Source organism: Aspergillus novofumigatus (assembly GCF_002847465.1).
Source record: "Aspergillus novofumigatus IBT 16806 chromosome Unknown P174scaffold_4, whole genome shotgun sequence".
NCBI lineage: Eukaryota > Fungi > Ascomycota > Eurotiomycetes > Eurotiales > Aspergillaceae > Aspergillus > Aspergillus novofumigatus.
Window position 1 is genome coordinate 1001044 of NW_020194277.1, and position 19047 is coordinate 1020090.

Sequence of the window (19047 nt, forward strand, 5' to 3'; positions counted from 1 at the left end):
ACATCAGAGAGTTCAAATTGACGCCTTGAGAACTAACAAACATTATATGAAGTATGAGAAAGTTTGATTCGACTCCCAGACTAAATGCAAATCTAACATGTACAATACAGGAAATAACTCCAGGAGCAGACAAACCATGGACGAGCCTATTGCGGGGATAGATATTTAAAAAGCGAGGCTTATATTGACTGAGTGTATCATTCGCGCGGAGAAATCATGGGTGGTTCTCCGTTTTTATTGCCCTTGAATGTCCCTTCTGGGCTGTCAGAACAAGACTCCCTTAATCATCAACGTCAGTTTCTGTGTTCGTGTCGCTGGTATCTCCCGCATCGCCATCCGTATCACTCTCCTCCTCGCTAGACTCATCAGAGGGCTTCCGTGCCTTCTTCTTGGGCGGTTGGCCGGTCTTCAGGGCCTGCATTTGGCCAGCAATAGAATCTATCATGGAGATTTGATTTAGTGACTTGACTTGACAATGCAGAAAGATAAATGCAATAGAACATACCTTCATCGGGCTCGCTGATGTCGTCTTCTTCCTCGAGAGCAGCCGCCTTGGCTGGATCGTCGACATGTAGCGTGATGTCAAGCTTTGTGTCGAGACCCAGATAGCTGTCACACATCATGTGCATGACAAAGGTGAAGTCTCCTACCTGAGGAGGAGCCTGGAACTGCATCTTAAGTGTTTGCACGTTGAAGGTGGGCTTTCCTGCCTCGTCAAACAGGGGCTTGTCGAAGGTGGTGAAGGTAAATGGAGGCACGGCCATCTTGCCTTGCTTGGCATCGGCCAGGAAAATGTGCCAGCGAGGAGAGTGGTCGCGAGCCAGGTAGGGTGCGTGCGCGAGAGGGGGTTGGATAGTCTCGATCTTGTTCTCGACTTGTTGGCCGTTGACGGTCTTGGTAGGTCTGTTCTTGGGGGCTTTCGGCCCATGAGAGCGTCGAGGTCGTCCTCATCTGGGTCAACGTCTTCCAGCTCGGCGGGGTTAACTTCAGGGATGTTGGTGGAGCCCGGAGGGATGAACCGGGCTTTCACAACCAGTTGCACCAGACTGCTTGGGGTAATGACCTTCTCTCCCATCACCTTAAAGAAGGCCCTGGAGACCTCAAGAACAGGAAGTTGCTTGGCGACGGACACGGCTGTCGAGTACTGCTTCTCGGACAGAAGACCAGCACCGACGGTCAAACTGCGCCGCTTGTCTTCGGGCAAGCTCATGAACTTCTGCACGGTGTAATGATCCTTGGCATCTGCGCCTTCAATAGCCTTGATGACTTCGTTGTTGAAGTATGGCAGTTGCAACAGTGGCGACGATCCCGGAGCAACAGCTTGGATCAGATGCTGGGATGCGCGGAAGGAGCCGAGAATAGGGTGAAGGTTACCAAAGGCGAGGGAAATGGCGGTAAACGCTTCGTTCAGAGAGAGGGCAATTGGAGCAGCCTCGTATTTCTCTGCACAAAGAACGAGTATTCGTTAGCGGACTGATTTTTAGACATGCAGAAGGGCCATATCTTACCTCCATTCAGCGTGGCATCCCCCAAGTCAATTCTGCCCAAATAAGCCCACAGTAATGCGAGCGCCTTTCGCCGGGTGGAATCGTCCATCTGTGAGAGAGCCTTCCGAGTCTCAGGCGCCAGAATCGAACCTTCGGCCAAAACCTTCTTCTCAAGTTTTGCAAGCCCAGCTTCCGCGTGGGAGCCCTTGAGCATGTCCTTGAACTCCACGCCCGCAGACAGCGCATTGATGATACCGCCGTCGGTGATGTCTTCCTTGTATTCCCGGAAGATGTTGCCGGCGCTTGCGACTAAAACTTTCTCCTTGGTGTAGCGCTGAGATCCATACCACCACTTTCCGACAATATAAGGCAACAGAACACCGAGCAGAGCTCCGTACACCAACAAGACGTATTTCCCATTTCCTTCCGAAACGATGAGCTTGGGGAGAGCAATACCGATGCTGAAACTCTGTTTGCCGTCGGGGTGACCGTATTGAATGTAGTTATTCCGCACTTCTTCATCTGTCAGCGCTTTGTAGGCTTTGGTCAGCTCAACGAAGCGCTCGTTGAGAGTCTCGATGGTCTCGTTCTTAGAGGGATCAGGGCGAATTTTGTCGGGATGGTATATGAGAGAAAGACGCTTGTAGTGCCTGGAGATGGCTTTTTCGTCCGCGCTCTAGAAAAGGGAAGCAAGTTAGCGATCGTTCGCACTCTTCGCTTTTGCGAAACATTCTGCCAGGGTGGAACTTATTTCATACCCTTGAGATACCCAGAATTTCATATGGATCCCAGATCTTGGGTACGGTTCTCGCAGTGACGACGATCAGATAGGCCATCCATGCCATGATAGCATAGCCTGCGATGACGGTCACTATGCGCTTGATACGGCGTTCCTTGCGCAGGCGTTTGCGCTTCTGTGCTTCGATGAGATCGCCATGTTCTGGCTTGTAATCTGATTGTATCCGGGGGGCGGTATTCTCGAGCTCTGATCACAACAGTCAGTCATTCATGGCTCCGTTTATGCTTCCAAGCTACTTCTGCGACTCACCCTTGCTCGGCTTGAGAAGGTTGTATGTGAGAGGGAGGGTGACGAGGCCGGTAAGAGTCAGGATGAAGAACGGGAAAAATTGTCCCTAGACAGATGTTAAGTATCAGATGGACAAAAAAAAAAGAAGTATGGATTTGAGGCAAAAGTCTCTACCTGTTCATCATAATTGTAATCTGTCGACATGGCGAGGGTATTTCACTGCGGACACGGTTGCCCTCAGTGACGCTGGGGTATCAGAGCTAGCAGAAAAGAAGGCAAGCTATAAGAGAGATCTCTCATGGAAGATGGTATCTGTCGTTCAAACAAGTCAAGATATTACCTCCAGGAGCATAGTCTCTAAAAGATGTGACAAAGGAGTGGAAAGGACAAAGGAAAATGCTGTCCAGTATGCAGCATCCCAATTACCATATCATAGCGATGGTTTCAACTTGTGATTGACCGTGTCCTTTACGGGGAGGGTATTCGACACCGCCTTCCTCATACGGCTTAGCTGGACCCTCAATAAACGCAAGGCTGTTTATTCATCATCGAACCTTACAGCTTCAACTCCCATGATGATGAAAACGATGCTGACGCCGTGATTGAAAAACGTCTATCTATCGAGACTTGAGATTTGAGAAAGAAAATCCTCGTGGTCTTATTTTCTATTGTATTCTATTGTACAGAGAGTACTTGGCTCATTATCATAAACATACTGACATACTGACATACTGACATCGCAGTTGCCATTACTCGATGGACGACTCAGTCCTGACCTCTATTTCTGCCTAACGAGCCTCGATAACCTAGTTTGTCCTGTGCAATAGCCTAAGTGCAGGTCCCAGTCCTCCAATTTTCAGTCTGTGGAGGAGGATAACCGCGCTGCCCTCTCAAAAACTGACGTGACAGGAAAATCCCATACACTGTTGCGTGCAGTGTAAACTGCAGACAACTTGTGATTCACGAGTTGTTTGTCGGGTGGAGATGAGAAATGTGACCATCCGCGGCAAGCTTGTTCACGGGGAACTCAAGCATCAACAACCATTCGAAGGTCGGACGCGAATTCAACCCGCGAAAACAAGCCGGCCTGCAGGTCATCCGGTTTTCTCGATATGAGCGTTGCCACATCGTGTGGGAATATTCTGAACCAGGATTCACATGGCCAAGTGTTTGGTAGACCAATCCAATACCCGCATGATCGGCTGTACTCCCAAGGAAAGGAACAGGTCAACGGGTATTTTCATTGCTGCAAGTCATGACTTGGGGTTCCATGTAAACTGGTGCCCTCGCCAGTTGGAAGGGGGTTGGCGCTTGTATTGTGTGTTGTGTGTTGTGTCCTGATCGTGGCGTTCGATAGGGGGTCGATCGTTCATCGGATTGAATTTTTATTTTTGCTTTTTTGCTTCTCCGTCGCAATGCCCGGATGAGAACAGAAAATCGGAACCAGCGATACAAGGCCGGCGGATTCGTTACAGCGTCATCCAGGTAGCAGCTTCAAGGAGTGCGGTCTATTGCGAGATTGAGAGTCAGAATGGTTCAAAAGAAAAAAGCTTGTCAAGGAGGATGACTCACGGGTCGATATAATCGAGACCACCGAAGTACTCCAGCATGCGATAGCAGAGGTCTACATCGTCACCCGGTTCACCTCCAAAAAGACGATACTGCTCTGCCTCCAGCGGCGACTTGCGCTCACGCACCTGCCCTCCCGAATACCCATGATGCCAGGTCTGGGCGAAGGGAATCGGGAAGCGGTCCAGTGAACTGCAGGCGGCCCTGGACTTGCTCACACAGTATGCAAAGGGAACGTTTGAGCCGAAGAAATTCGTAGAGGGCGGAGAAGAATCGGATGAGTCAACTCTGGAGCTGCGGTTCCGAGATCTTGGGCGTGTTCGACGTCTGTTATGTCTCTGTCCCATTCTTGAGAGGGAATTGGCGAGGACGATGTTCAAAATGAAGGACGAAGGAAGTATGTTTTTTTTCGTTTCACTTTTTGAACTCCTCTCCTGTTGATGTGGGTGATAGTAAAAGTATAGGCAGGTTGGATATATAAGAGAGGGAGTAAACAACTTTTAGAGAATCAGCAAGAGGGGAGTGACCATCACCCCTGGGAAGGATGAGATGAGGTGAAGAAAAGAAAAAGGAAAAGAAAACAAAAGATCGGAAGATCCAATATGATATACAAAACACGACAAGGTATATAAAGCCCAGGTAGGCATAGCTCTGACGATGAGCTGGTGCTGTGGTGTGACTCACTACGGCCCAATCCGGTAATCCATCAGAGATCACGTCAGGGATAGGCCGATGAGGATACGCCATCCTCCTCTAAGTCTGCACGGCTGCCGGAGTGAAAACTCATCGTCCCGAAAATCGGATCCACCTTGACGAAGATCCACTAAGCAAAGTCTAGAAGGTTGTAAAGCAGGGGTACCTAATATGAAAATTTATGGTGACAGATGGACTAATCAGCATGAAGAATTGCGCGAAGCATCCCGAATCATCGACAGTATAGGTAGATGATGCCTAACTATGGAGTCATATTCTGAGCACATTGAGCAATTTTGTCTAACTACCAGCCATTGAGTATCCGATGCCAGGAATGATGAAAAAACAGTTTGCCCGGTTCTGTCCGACTGTAGATTCTAGTTGTAGTCTAATTTGACTAGAGAAGATTAATTAACTCGTTGTATAATTTTGTCATGCCTGCAGGATTAGAGAGAGAGCTCAGGAGAGACCTGGAAGAATCCTCTCATGTCCTGCAGACAGTCTGAAACAAGAAGCTCGATGATTCATGACCTCACCCGGTCCACAGAAAATTTCTTTATTTCTAATATAGATATCGTTTCTCCTCCCCCTTTACTGGAAAAGGTGGTATGACTCCGACAGAGAAAAGGGGATAATTCGGAAAGTCGGAGCAAGACAGAAAAAACTCCGCTACTGTATGCGCCAAATAATGCCATGCCAATTCGCCAATTCGCAATACTAATGCCAAACAGAGTGGCAAATCTGATCATGCCGTACGGTCCGACATTTTTGATGGAAAGGTTATCATTGCGAGGGAAATTACCTGGACTGCGCAATGCGTGATTTCTCATCCTATCCGAACCTCCGTCATGCTTGGTTTGTTCACTTATGAGTAGTGTGTAGTGAAACAGGCTGGTTGGAAACTTCTGTATGTTCATGCTATTCCATTCCATCAGTAAGCACCCATTACAATAGGTATTAGGTGGTCCCAGTCCCAGAAGGCTGGTTCTAGGCCCTTATCTGCTGTTTCGACAATGATGAAACCACGACGACAATGAAAATGTGTCCATCCATGACCCAGCACACCGTCCTTCATCAAAAGCTGAAATTAGAAAGCCGGGCTAATTGTCGATCCCCCGACGGATGATCTCCAGCATTTCCTCCCCTTTGGGAGCTGTAGTCAGGTTTTCGTGCCCAGAGCTGGTCACCAAAATATCGTCCTCAATGCGCACACCACCAATGGGAATGTATTTCTCGGCCTCGTCAAAGTTTATATACTTTCCAAAGGGCAGCTTCCGTGCATTCGCCAGAGCCAGTCGGGAAAAGTAGATGCCGGGCTCGACTGTGACCACCATACCTTCCTCCAATAATGGTGCGGAAAGTGTACAGGGACAATGGCTCATAGACGGCACCAATGTCGAGCTGTAGTATTCCTTGTCCCCCTCCAAAGCCGTGAGCCGTTTCGCAGACACGTCATGTACTTCGAGTCCGACGTGATGGCCCAACCCGTGCGGGAAAAAGACGGTCGATGCCCCGGACTCACGAATCTCTTCTACTGAGCCGCCCTTGAGGATGCCTAGTCGCATCAACCCTTCAATTGCAATCACGTGAGCCAGGACCTGTAGGTCTAGAAATCGCACGCCTTTCTGTATACGCTTGATGCATTCTTCTTGCATCTCTTCTACCAACTGGTAGATGTCCCTGGCCCGCGCCGTGGGCCAGTCGGCGGCCAGGGGAAAGGTTCGGGTTACGTCACTGGCGTAGCAGTTCCACTCGGCACCCGCGTCCAGACAGACCAGCTGTCTTCCTTGAAGCGGTTCATTATTCTTCACATAGTGAAGAACGGCCGCATTCTCCCCTGACCCAGCGATGATTTCATATGCTTGGTTCTTCGCTCCATGGGAGATGCAAGTGTCTAGAAAAAGACCTTCGATCTCTGCCTCTGTTGACATTCGGAGGACATTTTCGAGTACCTTGCGATGAGCCAAAGCAGATACTCTGTTCGCTTCTCGAATCATCCGAATCTCATGCTCATCCTTGACTCCCCGGGCTGCATCCATGGCGGGTAACAGCGATTCGTCATCTAAGCGAAGTTCGTTTGACAACACCTGGGGCTTCTGGGTATCATGGAGTATATATAACAAACTCGTCTTGTTGTAGTTATGCACCCACCGCTGGATGTCACCCTTGAGAGACGCATAGTACCGCACTTGATCGACATCGTACCGTTCCTGAGCTTCTTTCACTGTCAAAGTCGGACCCATCCATATGGCCCGGTGCAAGTCGAAATCAGGCACATAGAGCGTCAAGAGATCGTTCTTGATATCATATGTCAGATAGCAGTCCGCCTCATCAACCCCGCTAAGGTAGTAGAAGTATCGCCTTTGTCGGAACGGACGCGGCTGATCTGAATCTCCCCAATTGATTGTAGGCTGACCAACAAGGTAAATCAGACCAGCCGCGATACCAAGCTTCGCAGCCACTCTGCGAGCATGTTGTTTTGCTGCGCCGCGAGGTTGTCAGCCTCGCCTTTTCGGATAGAAACACACTTTGAAGGGGGAGAGCGGGATGGAATCCAGGAGATTGAGCACCCTACGAACCTGGATATTTATCGCAGTCATTGCTGGTCAGGGTAAGGCGGATATCAAGGGCATCAACAGCACTGATAACGATATCTGACCGCCCTGAGCCACGCATCTTCTCAATAGCTAACAGAAGGACGAAAGGGAGCAAAAGGTCTCAAAAGGTAGTGAGTGTTTGAGGCCGCGAAAAAGCAGGAAGGCAAGGAGCCGCGACGATCAAGGGCTAGCATCGGGGATGCAATGAAGGAGACTCTCTCTTGGGCATGAGATGTCTGTCCATCAATAGTGCGCCGCTATCTTAACGCCAGCATTGACGTAGGAGGTATTGTATTTACCGTAAGTTACCTATCACAGGCATACAACAGGCAGACACAATCCATCCCTGCTCAGAGGACCCTACATCTTTCAACTCAAAGTCAAGGACAATCCGAGCTCAGTATGTAGTATGAAGAGACTATTCGCATGGTTGAAATGCCCATCTAAACATGAATTAGTATATGTGACTATCTGGTTCTGGTTGATTTGCTGCATATGCTCCGAATGCATCTTGTCTGCCCGGAAGCGGCATTCTGTTGATCGTCTGGCCTTGTTCGTAACTTACATACAGACAGCAAATGACGCCCCAGCTGGGCGCTCGCTCTCGTTCTCTCTTATTCGACTTGGGATTTCCATTTCTCTTCCAACCTTTTCTCCATTTCCTTGCTCTCGTCTCATCTTCTCTTTCGCACATTTTGCGTGTCTATTCATCTTCTGTAATTAATTCTGTGTTCCTTATCTGAACATCATAAGTATCGAAGCCAGTCGACTCTGCCCCGACGGTCAATGAACGATGCGGGGATCTGAGGCATCGGGGCCTGGTGCTATCTTTGGTGCTCCCTCGACTCTCACCACCTCAGTGATAAGGAACCCGACGTCGTTCCTATCGAGCTCGACTCCTCTCCCGTCTACAGACGCAGATGTCATCGCCCAAAATGTCGAACATGTTCTGTTGTCATTAACGTCGCAGAACGATGCCGGCCTGGTTGGCGTCAGTGGCAACTCATCCGGTTCGACCGGCAAGGGTATCTTGATCGGCGTCCTGTCTGCTTTTGGCTCTGCGACTGTTGCTGTCCTCGTTCTCGCTATCTTTTTCTTCTTCAAGTACACTCGACGTGGCCGGATTTTTCTTGACCGTATTGGGCGACCGGGCGAATTTGACGATGAGCAGGCGTTTGCGCGCGAGGAGGCGGAGGCCTTGGAGGTTATGGATGATATGTCGCGATCGGAATATATGAGAGCGAAGTGTGAGTTTATGGGAGTATCCACCGGCTACGTATCAATGCTAATTGTGACGGTTGCCAGCGTTCGTGGAGGCCAATCCGCCCGAGTCGATGCAGACCGACATTTCGTTATCTCAGTTCCTTGCGATACAGGAGAAGGGTGTCTCGGCATGGGAATTCCAACCAGAGTTGGAAATTGCCAACTGCTTCGTCGAAGGCCGAACGGAAATCGAGTTCTATGATTCGGAATGTAGTGTGCAGACCAACTTGCCTGTTCCTAAGCAGAATGACGTCTATTACTGGGAAGCGAAGATCTACGAGAAGCCAGAAAGCACTCTCATCAGCATCGGCATGACCACAAAACCGTATCCGCTATTTCGACTCCCAGGTATGTCAATGTCCGAATATTCGTCGCTAGTTCTCTCGCATCCCTGTTGCTAACACAATTCCTCCCCTTGTCAGGCTTCCATAAAACTTCTGTTGCCTACTTGTCAACAGGTCACCGCCGATATAACCAGCCATTCTCGGCGACGCCCTATGGCCCTCCTTTAGCGCAAGGCGATGTGGTTGGCGTAGGGTACCGACCCCGGTCCGGCACGATCTTCTTCACTCGCAACGGCAAGAAGTTAGAGGATGTGGTCCATGGGGCTAAGACACAAAATTTTTTCCCTACTGTCGGTGCCAATGGTCCTTGCACCGTTCATGTGAACTTTGGCCAGATGGGATTTGTTTTCATCGAAGCCAACGTCAAAAAATGGGGTCTGGCTCCCATGACGGGCAGCCTGGCTCCTCCGCCGCCATACGGAAGCGAGCAGGGCAGCATCCTTCTTGAGTCCGGTCGCGAGAGCGCTGCTCAGATCTCTCAGCGGGTCTATCAGGACGCAAGGACAAACTCGACTGTCAGGATCCCGCCCTCTCGTAGCCCTGGCCCGGTCCGATCACCAACGGATATTTCTCTCGCTCCACTTGCGCATATTCCCTCTCACGAAGACGTCGGTGAAGGGTCAAGTCATGCTAACACCATTGCTGACGAACAAACTCCCTTATTGAACACAAGCGATCTTGATCAGGTTCCGCCTCCCGAGTACTCGAGCCCGGACGGCAGTCGAAGAGGTAGTGACATTACAGGAGACCTGCCAAATCAGAACTCACCGCCGATACCGAGTTATGACGCCGCTGTGGGCAACCAAGCTGACAATACCTCGAGGCCGGACGGCGATCACTGATTGCGTTACTATCTGTCGTTTTGCCTACATTGACGCATCATTCCCTTTCCTCGGAAAACGCCCTGTCTATTTACCCTCATATTCTGTGTATACCTTCTTGCCATCTGTCTTACTGTCAAATTTAGCGGGTCCGGTCTGGCGTTTCAATGGGCGGATCATTCTATGACTGGATTTCTATGGGTTATGCCACCTTGCTTTGCTGGCAATGATATGAAGTTACGTGTATAGGGATTGGAAATATTTTCGTTCTCTGTTTATGGTTCGCTTTTCGCCTTAAATAAGTCATAGGGCCAGCACAAGGACTTGGTTGTATTCTCCGTTCAGTGCGAGCTGAATGTGAACCCGTAAGCCCCCGTATGTCCTTGAAATATCTCACATAGCTGCAATCAGCCATGCGTCGAAGAGATACCTCGCGTCTATCTTAGTGACTGCCTAATCCCAGGGGTGTATCCCCAAAGTGAAGCAGATGCTCTTCCGTCGAGTTCAATCCGTTTCCAAGCTATTCAAGCAGCTTTTATCCCAATAAGCCCCAATAACACTGTCTCTCCAACTGCATCTTCCTCGACGAGAATACTGCGCAACGGTAATTGATTGAAGCAAGCTCCTCGGCTCGTGTCTTTCAAGCCGCTAGAATGACATCTAATAAGCATAGAGATTAGGGAGAATCAAAACCTCCAGGTCTCCAGCTTTTCAGTCTGCTCCCTCCTGATACGATCACGCTCTCTCATGAGGTTAAGTCTGAGTTCGCGGGCTTCTTCAATAGTGAGAGGATATGGTTCAAGATAATCGAGCACCATATCCTGCAGCTCTACTGGGAGCCCCTTCTGAGCCAAAACATCTCTTCGAATATTGAAGCCATCCCACCAGTCCGCCTGCTGGGGTGGGGCGTTGGCGGTCGAGACGATACGCACATAAGGGTCGACTAGATGCAACACCAGTGACTTGCAATAACCTGGTTTACCCGGATCGACCAGATGCACGGGGGCGAGGCTGGTTTGGAAGATGTTTGGGAAGGTCACAAGACGGCCCTCGCGGCAGGAGATTTGGCCCAGATCCACGATTTGTTTTTCTTCCTCGTTGCACCCGAAGACCTGTGGCAGCCAGGGGAGGCCGAATCCCTTGTCGAAGTAATTCTCGTGCAGCCAGTCGGGTGAAAGTCTCTGACGGAAGGAGATTATCGGAGTGGTGATGTTTTCGCAGGAATAGTTGTATATGGCCGTTGCGCAAAAATGCTCATTCTGAGATTTTCTGTCAGCATGGATGTTCTTGCTTCGGGCAAATCAGATCATGCAACCTGTCATGGGACAGATGGCAGCAGAGAACTTGAGGGATTATGACTTACCATTAGCCCTTGGAAATGCCAGGGAGTCCCGGTGTATCTTGGCGTCTCGGGTGTCAACTCGATGTTGGCCAGTTGCACAATGACCTGCAATCCTCTGGCACGGAATGTGGTTTGAAGATCAATAGGGTTCTCACTTCTCAGTCGATCTAGCCAGGGATTAAGGCGCCCGGTCTCTGGAGGTTTAACAGGACGAGACTTCTCTCTTTCCCAGAGACGGTCATAGATATCCTCAAAATAACTCAGACTCCCAAGCTCCAGGACTTCACGCAGCGAGTTGGAGCTCGGCAGGTATTCAATTCGCTCAAATTTGATCCTATTTCGGCGATGTAGTCGCTCGGTTCTCAAAGGGGTCAAACTCACGTTCCATAGGGGAATGGCGCTTGTGATGATCTGTTCGAGAGCATCATAAAGCGGGGGATGGTGATCTGGGCGCAGATTGTTGATGTAGGACGCAATACGGCAGCCCTTAGTAGTATCCCTGAACTTGATCTCACATGGCAGCCACTGGTAATCGAGACTATATGCCGTGAACAGGTCAAGAAATTCACGCTTGGTTCTGGTTCTGCCGTTATTGATGACGCTGAAGGGATCATGCTCTTCCCACTTTACTTCCAGAACATTGGCTCTTCCTGAATGGGATAGATAGTCATCGAGTCCGATCGTTCTGTCTGGGAGTATTTGACTACGACAATAAGCGAGCGCGAACAACGACGGATCAACCAAGTTGACGACCTGTCCTCCCGAGCCGGGTTCATAGTCCTTGTCATTCTCATCAATGTTCTCCAGAGGCTCCACAGCCGCCTGGAGGGCAAGCTTGATATCTTCAGTGATAGCAATGTCGGATTTGACCACGTCTCCGTCCAACGCAGTGACCATTCCCTTTTTGAAGAATGTTTCAGCCTTGAACTTGACCTCCTCGATGACCCAATCCATCATCTCGGGGCTAAGGCCGTTATAGACGTCCAGGAACTTCTGCCGCCATTCTCTTGCGCAATTCTCGTCAAAGATCTGAACTAGTTTCAGCATGTTTGCGCAGCAGAATTTGAGCCACGACTCTTACCCTTTTCTCCCAATCTGGCTCATCAGTGATACTGTTCATGACGTGCACCATAGTGATTTCCCATAGAGTCTTTTCGGAGCTGAGACCTATCAGTCGTCGAAGAGGTTTCCATCCTTGCTTGAGAACTTACGTGCAGCGCTCAGTTATGTTTGAGGGGTGCAAAGCTATGCGAAATTGGTCCTGCGAGTTTAAACCATCAGAAACATCCTCCTAGGCATGGAGACGATTCTGACCCGGTGTTCATGAAACAAGGACATAGAGAGACCTGGTAGCATAAGCGGATCCGACTGAATTCCCGACGGAGGTCCTTCCTCCTTCGAGCTTTCCATGTCGAATGCGGATTGTGACTGCTCCTTGAGTAACGATACCTTGTCCTTAGGAGATTTGAGATGCAACATGTGCTGTTCATCATTCTGGATACGAGACAAAATAGAGAAGGGAACAAAGTATTGCAGAGTAGTCTGGTGTTGGTGCAATACCTGCGCTGAGATATTTGCATGCACTGGTGCGCATCTCATCCCAGGTGTATTCCATTGTATGGTGTTTGGTGGATATGTAGTATCCCTATTCACATGTTCCTGCACACCTGTGCAGTTCTTCCATCAAAGCTGGTTCTGAGGAGTGGTATGATCATGGAGGCCTGCTGCTTAGTGTCCATTCAGACTCCTTTTCAAAGGACATATCTAATTATAAAGCATCGGACAATAATGCAGAGGTTCTGCATTGTTCAAAACAGTGGAAGATTATAAAGCAAGAACTGGAGATCCCAGAGGATAACGCTGCAAGGCAGGAATTGGTAATGAACGACCTCAGGCGCCCACTCTGCTTTATAGCAATAATCTGCTATGTAGATATTTACTACCTACAGTGATATCTTAGAGGGAGATGGTTGAAATAATTACTTATCCAGTCCCCCAGCAGGAACTGATCTCCACCAGATCTCAGCAGTCAGACTCAAAGGTACCAATCAGCAGCATCTTGTCCCCACAGATACCTAACATGTTATGTTTACAATAGGTGCTCATTTGCGTGGTAACGTCATTCCAGTCTGTCCATCTACCAGGTCGCCGACTAGAAAACCTCTGCATACATTCTTGAAAAAAGGATCCTGTACTCCTGCTTGTACGGTGGTGTTGTTTCTCTCGAACAAGATGGTACCATTAACTGATGAACAGCTGGGAAGTCTGGAATGGTTGAGCTTCTCATCGACGTGACCTCGGACCGTCGACCACCTGAAACTTCGTCCTTCACTGTCTGTAGCCGCTTTCTCGCCAACAGACAGTCACTTCCTTCATCGTATTGCTTCTAAAAAAGGGTTGCAGATGAGAACTATTCTCCAGCTCTCTCTTCATCTTAATCTTATCTCATATTGAGTTGCAGATTCCTCTCCAGACCCATCACAACCAGAGTCATCCATGGTCGGTCGGCCTTATCGCCGACCTCGCTCAGCCACTCAAAACGGCCCGCTAGTGTGATCCTTGAGAGGAGACTCCCTCGAACAGTTAGTTTGATGGTGTCGGTCCATTTGGACGACCGCCCGCCATCGAAATCCTGACTGGAATTCTTTTGTGGCGGTGGACTCATGCGAGCCTTGCAGCTCTGTGGACGAGAAAACAATCACATTGTGTGTGCTCGGATCTGAGCTCTAGGTTGGATTGCTGGGTACTATCGCCAATTAAAGAGCCGTCTGTGTTCCAACCCGCCATTCTGGAATCGCATCCCTACCATCTGGACCATCATCTGTTGGCTGCGATACGAGTCTGGGCACAGGCTCCCATAACCCCGTACTGCCCCAGAAAAAAAGAGATTCCTAAGTTCTGGGACACCTCCTGCTCTGCAGCCAGCCGGTTCCTACCAGGGATCCTACAGAACTGTCACGCGCGTCGCTTACTCACATACTGCACCCCGAAACTTGCGGATGACACGAAACTTTTGTTTTTTGCGACCCTCGTTCTCGTCTATTCCGAGTTGTGGACTAGGAGTTCTGATAGAGGGTGCTTAGTACGCATACGGAGCTGGTTATAGGTAAACACATAAGACTTCGCATTTGCTCGGTTTCTGCATCCACTCTCTTCCTCGAGAGTACTGAGACATTGCCCATCTCGGGGCTCAATTTTCCGAGACAGAGCATCGTCTTGTGAGCTGCCGAGACTCCGACGCATTGAAACGAAGTTGCTCGATTGTTTGTTTCGGGAGCGTGTACGGAAAGGCTGGACAGCTTATTGACAATGGCGGATAAAGCAGCCTTTCAGGTGATTGTCTTGGTAAGTCCATTGTTTCTCAGCTCAACTCTTGCCCTCGGATCTACATATCAGGAAACATGATCTTTGGCAAAAAGTTTAGCTATCCCTATGAAATAAAATGGCTCCTGAAATTTTTCTTTGTCCCTTTCCTCGTTGATTTATCCACCTTGCCGGTTGCCAAGTGTCTCTTCCATATGTAAACCATTCGCACGGTGAACTGTGTGGACTAGCGTCGGGTTCTAACATGCAGTCAAACCGGTAACTGACATCTTGTCTCATGAAGGGTCCAACGGGAGGTCCTCGAGAAGACAGCCTCACTGGACTTCTTGTCAGATCAACATCGACGAACTGGTCGACGAATTCGGTGATTGCGGTTGACGCAGGTACCCTTGTTTCAGGAATTATTCACACTCTGGAGCAATACAATGTGGAATTAAGAGATGGCTCGTATACGATGGATGAAGGGCCTTTTGCCGGCCTCAGAATGCCGTACAAGTCGGCTCAAGCCAATGCTGCACATATCTTCCGTGACATCATTGGAGCTGTCCTGATCACGCATGCTCACTTGGATCACCTGTCCGGCCTGGCGATCAACACACCCATGCTTGAAGCAGGAAACGGACCCAAACCTTTGGCCGCTCTACCGTCGATTGTCGCCGCCATAAAAAACCATATGTTCAACGACGTGATCTGGCCAAATCTGTCCGATGAAGATGGCGGGGCAGGTCTACTGACATATCAACGTCTCGTTGAAGGAGGGAATCCAAGATTCGGGCGTGGAGATGCTAAGGGGTATATCCGGGCCTGTGACGGTCTTCTAGCCCGATGCCTCGGCGTCAGTCATGGGCGATGTAGGCAACGCTTTCACCCGGAGACTGGTACTCACCACCGCGTGGGCAGCTCAGTCTTTGCCGCTGATCCACTGATGCTGCCTTCCAGAGCTATATCTGTCGATCACTCTACGGACGCAGGGTAAGTCTACCACCCTGGAACGCCAGAGGATCCCACTGACTTTGGACTTGAAGGATATATTCTCCAGCTCGCTCTCCCCGAATGCTCTCAGCAAACTCGAAAGAGCCCATTTGGGCAACAGTGGAGAGCTCTGCATTCTTCATCCGTGATCACGATACTGGCAATGAGATCATTATCTTCGGCGACGTCGAGCCCGACTGTGTATCGCTTGACCCACGCAATAAACGCGTCTGGGAGGCAGCAGCACCGAAAATTGCGACCGGTAAATTGCGCGCCATCTTTATTGAATGCTCATATGACGATTCTGTCGAAGATGCAACCCTATACGGTCATCTCTGTCCGCGACACCTGATTGCGGAACTGACCTTGCTGGCCGGGAAGGTTATGGAGGCCCGGCACCCGCGTATCGCGATACCGAGCATCGGAAAGCGTAAACACTCAGATTCCAACACGTACGGCGGAAGTGGGGGCCAAGTGAGTCCGAAATCCAAGCGTCCTCAGAGCTTCTCCATTGCAGCCGGCAAGAGGGCCGACATGGCTTCTGCTACGGTCGACATGCGACCGCGATTCTACTCAACCGCGGAAGGCTTGGTTCAGATCCCTGAGCTGGTTCATGACGAGCCGACACCCAGCTACTACGAGCCCGACGATGTAAGCGATACTGGAAATCCCGCGGATCCTGAACCACAGTCCACCAGTCCTGGAGAAGCTCAGACCGGTGACTCTGGACAGCTTCCGCTGTCGGGCTTATCTATCTATGTCATACACATCAAAGAAGACCTGACTGATGATATCCCGCCTCGAGAACGGATTTTACAACAGCTTCGATCCCGAGGCGAAGCCGCTAGACTAGGCTGCGAGTTTTACGCTCCCCATCGCGGAGAAGGCATCTGGATTTGAAACGGGAAAATTTGGGGAAAGCAATTTTTTCCTTGCAGTCATAATCATGGGTGCTGGCTGCTAGTAGTCCACTTTCTTGCACCCCAGAATTTTGTACGAGCCTGGTTTTGAGCGTTTCAAACGAAGGAAGCGAAGGACACCTTCATATTTTATTTGCAACGAGGCAGTCCCGACTATGCGTCTACGACGTTGATCTGATCTACCCTAGTCCATGACCCCTATACGTCGAGAGCAGAACTCATCGAGAATCACTATGGCATTTCTCACGGCTGCTGGTCAGTCCATTTTTGTGCATACCATGGTAATATTATATACTTCATCCTGACTGTGGTTGATCGTTCGCATACCAAACTATGACCTCCTTCTCGTAGGATTTATCCCATGTCAAATCTCAATCAAGAACCATGTCGTGTTCCACGGTAGGTGCGATCGGAAGCACGCATCGAACATTTAGCAGCAAGCCAGAATGTTTGTACAAAAGGCGAACAAGCACACGCAGGGATCGCGAGACTACGGTCTTATATACGGAAGATAAGTTTCATCCCGTTCAGTATATAGGTGTACCACTCAAGAGGAGCCTTCTGCGGTAGCTTTCGCAATCACATCCTCCCATAGGCAGCCGTCACCGCCCGGAATCCTCAAGCCAGTCGACTCTCCATCCGGCCGATCGGATTTGGATGGCTGGTTCCCAGGGAGATCCAAGATCGCTTCTCCCTCCCTTGCAAAAGCAATGAGATCTTCTTCCGTTCCCCATTCACCCATAGCCATTACACCGACGGGGACACGGCCCCCTTTATCACCGTCGGCGTACCCAGCGGGACAACTGATGGCCGGACACCCGCTGAAATTCGCCAGCCAGACATACTCCATATTCCGGACGGAGGCTCTGCCGTCGGACACGCCGCGGGCAAGATCCGTCTCGCTTTCGATCCTCCAACCGGGGATGGGAGATGTCGGGGTGAGGATGAGTAGACCGGGGTGTTGGCGGAAGAGGTGGGCGAGGTGGGACATGAGGAGGTTACGGAGGCGCTGGGCGGCGATGAGATCTTGTGCGGTGATCTGCCACATGCCCATGCTGACGAGGACCTTGTTGGGAGCTGTGAGAGCGCTGATCTGCGCTGGTTTCAGGCCGGACGCGATCTCGGCCATGATCGTTAGCACGTGTGCGCGCTGGCCCTCGGGGAGGTAGGGGATGGCGATATCGACGATGGTGTAGCCTTGCTTGCGGTAGAAGTCGAGAGCGGCGTCAAAGACGGCTCGGACGGGTGGCTCGGCACGGCCGATCCAGGAGCGGACTATGCCGATGGTCTTGCTCCGGGGCCTTTGATGAGTAGATGAGATGCTTGACATGGGGTCTGGGAAGGTAGCGGAGACGGGGTCTTCGGTTGCCGGCGGGGCGCCGCCATGAGGCGGTAGGCCAGCGCGAGGTCATCGATGCTGGCTGCCATCGGTCCGTAGACGCCGACTGTTGGAGCCAGCGAAGCCGTTGGGAAGCCGCTGACACGATTATGTGTGGGTTTCAGGCCCCAAATCCCGCAAAAGGAAGAGGGGATGCGGATTGAGCCTCCGCCGTCCGCGCCCAGCGCGATGGGCACCAGGCCAGCTCCGACCGCATAGCCAGACCCTCCTGAGGAGCCACCGCAGTAGTAGCTCTGGTTGTGCGGGTTTCTGGGTGTCCCGTAGTTCGGATTGTTGTTCGTGGTGTCTGTCTCCGGGAGTGCTTGTGAGATTTCTGGTCTTCAGGACTACTGGGGAGGTTCGATTCTTACCCAGACCAAGCTCATGCATGGTAGTCTTCCCGATAATAATAGCACCAGCTTCCTCCCACTTCTGCACGCACCAAGAGGTGCCCTCAAACCCTCCCTTGAAGTCCAGGTTGCTCCCGAGGTTTCGTCGGTGCCCTTCGACATGCACCTCATCTTTGACCGCGACCGGCACCCCGTCAAGAGGCCCCAGGGGCTGACCTTGCTTGTATCTTTGACTCGAAGCTTCCGCCGCCGCGCGAACCCGCTCTACCTGCGATTCCACAAAGGCGACCGAGTGCTTCCCGGGGGTCGAACATCACGCCGGATCAGGGGTAGCAGTGCCTCCACGACAGCAGTCGGAGTCAGTTTCCCGGACTTGTACAGCGCATGGTAGTCCGCAGAAGTGTAGTAGTTTGCAGAACCCTTTCTGCTTGCTGGCGATGGTGGAAGCTCCTCTGTGGCTGCAGGCTTCGAGTCGCCGACCGGAATCACAGTTGGATCGTAGCGAGGAGCATAGTCGCGCAGTTGTGGGATTTCGCGAATCACGTCAAACCCGGCATTGCGCCAGAAGAAGCTTTGAACAAATCCGACGGAGTGGATGCTGTGACGAAATGTCAGTTGGGTGAGATGGATGGTGATGGTAGCTTGTGCTCGGGATAGAGATCCACATACACGGCAGCTCCGATGGCCAAGGGTGTGCCGCGGAAGACGGGAATCGATTGTGTCTCGTTCTGGTAGGGGACGGACGGTCCTTCGCGGACCTCAGGATAATGAACAAATTGATGCTCGTTTTTAGTGGACTCCATTTCGCCTAGCAACTTTTTTCTTTTTTTTCTAAAGTAAAGGATCGACAGTAGGAGTAGTGTTGGGGAACTCCTTATTTAAACTCATGATAGTATGCTTTGCTTCCCCACTGACGTAGTTGACTACCGCGGCTCACATGTGTCTCTGGACATCGTACTC

At 50.7% G+C, this 19047-nt stretch overlaps 7 protein-coding genes across 7 annotated transcripts; 2 read left to right on the plus strand and 5 right to left on the minus strand.

The window, feature by feature from the left end:
* Position 1: 1 nt before the first annotated feature.
* Positions 2-2940, minus strand: P174DRAFT_450785 (J domain-containing protein). Its single transcript, XM_024828967.1, has 8 exons — positions 2689-2940; positions 2536-2620; positions 2246-2472; positions 1509-2163; positions 962-1443; positions 506-908; positions 111-438; positions 2-51 (listed from the first exon to the last, which is right to left on the minus strand). Exons 1-7 carry the CDS (start codon positions 2716-2718, stop codon positions 281-283), a joined length of 2040 nt encoding a protein of 679 aa, XP_024682430.1. The 5' UTR covers positions 2719-2940; the 3' UTR covers positions 2-51; positions 111-280.
* A 1051-nt stretch (positions 2941-3991) lies between these two features.
* P174DRAFT_369373 (uncharacterized protein) lies at positions 3992-4430 on the minus strand (the record flags this gene model as incomplete). Its single annotated transcript, XM_024822278.1, has 2 exons — positions 3992-4022; positions 4087-4430. 2 exons carry the CDS (start codon positions 4428-4430, stop codon positions 3992-3994), a joined length of 375 nt encoding a protein of 124 aa, XP_024682431.1.
* A 1362-nt stretch (positions 4431-5792) lies between these two features.
* Positions 5793-7809, minus strand: P174DRAFT_162578 (aminopeptidase P family protein). Its single transcript, XM_024821207.1, has 2 exons — positions 7356-7809; positions 5793-7258 (listed from the first exon to the last, which is right to left on the minus strand). Exons 1-2 carry the CDS (start codon positions 7450-7452, stop codon positions 5877-5879), a joined length of 1479 nt encoding a protein of 492 aa, XP_024682432.1. The 5' UTR covers positions 7453-7809; the 3' UTR covers positions 5793-5876.
* Positions 7810-8166: 357 nt separating this feature from the next.
* On the plus strand, positions 8167-9822 carry P174DRAFT_369196 (SSH4 family protein; the record flags this gene model as incomplete). Its single annotated transcript, XM_024822265.1, has 3 exons — positions 8167-8620; positions 8679-8984; positions 9059-9822. The coding sequence occupies 3 exons, from the start codon at positions 8167-8169 to the stop codon at positions 9820-9822; spliced, it is 1524 nt and encodes a 507-aa protein (XP_024682433.1).
* A 665-nt stretch (positions 9823-10487) lies between these two features.
* Positions 10488-12275, minus strand: P174DRAFT_369454 (DUF4246 domain-containing protein; the record flags this gene model as incomplete). Its single annotated transcript, XM_024822283.1, has 3 exons — positions 10488-11060; positions 11165-12172; positions 12225-12275. 3 exons carry the CDS (start codon positions 12273-12275, stop codon positions 10488-10490), a joined length of 1632 nt encoding a protein of 543 aa, XP_024682434.1.
* A 2290-nt stretch (positions 12276-14565) lies between these two features.
* pdeA (3',5'-cyclic-nucleotide phosphodiesterase PDE1) lies at positions 14566-16623 on the plus strand. The gene is made up of 2 exons (XM_024821208.1): positions 14566-15439; positions 15493-16623. The coding sequence occupies exons 1-2, from the start codon at positions 14745-14747 to the stop codon at positions 16337-16339; spliced, it is 1542 nt and encodes a 513-aa protein (XP_024682435.1). The 5' UTR covers positions 14566-14744; the 3' UTR covers positions 16340-16623.
* On the minus strand, positions 16583-18910 carry P174DRAFT_441103 (amidase). Its single transcript, XM_024827229.1, has 5 exons — positions 18757-18910; positions 18356-18685; positions 18109-18320; positions 17714-18044; positions 16583-17681 (listed from the first exon to the last, which is right to left on the minus strand). The coding sequence occupies exons 1-5, from the start codon at positions 18888-18890 to the stop codon at positions 16907-16909; spliced, it is 1782 nt and encodes a 593-aa protein (XP_024682436.1). The 5' UTR covers positions 18891-18910; the 3' UTR covers positions 16583-16906.
* Between the last annotated feature and the right edge of the window lie 137 nt (positions 18911-19047).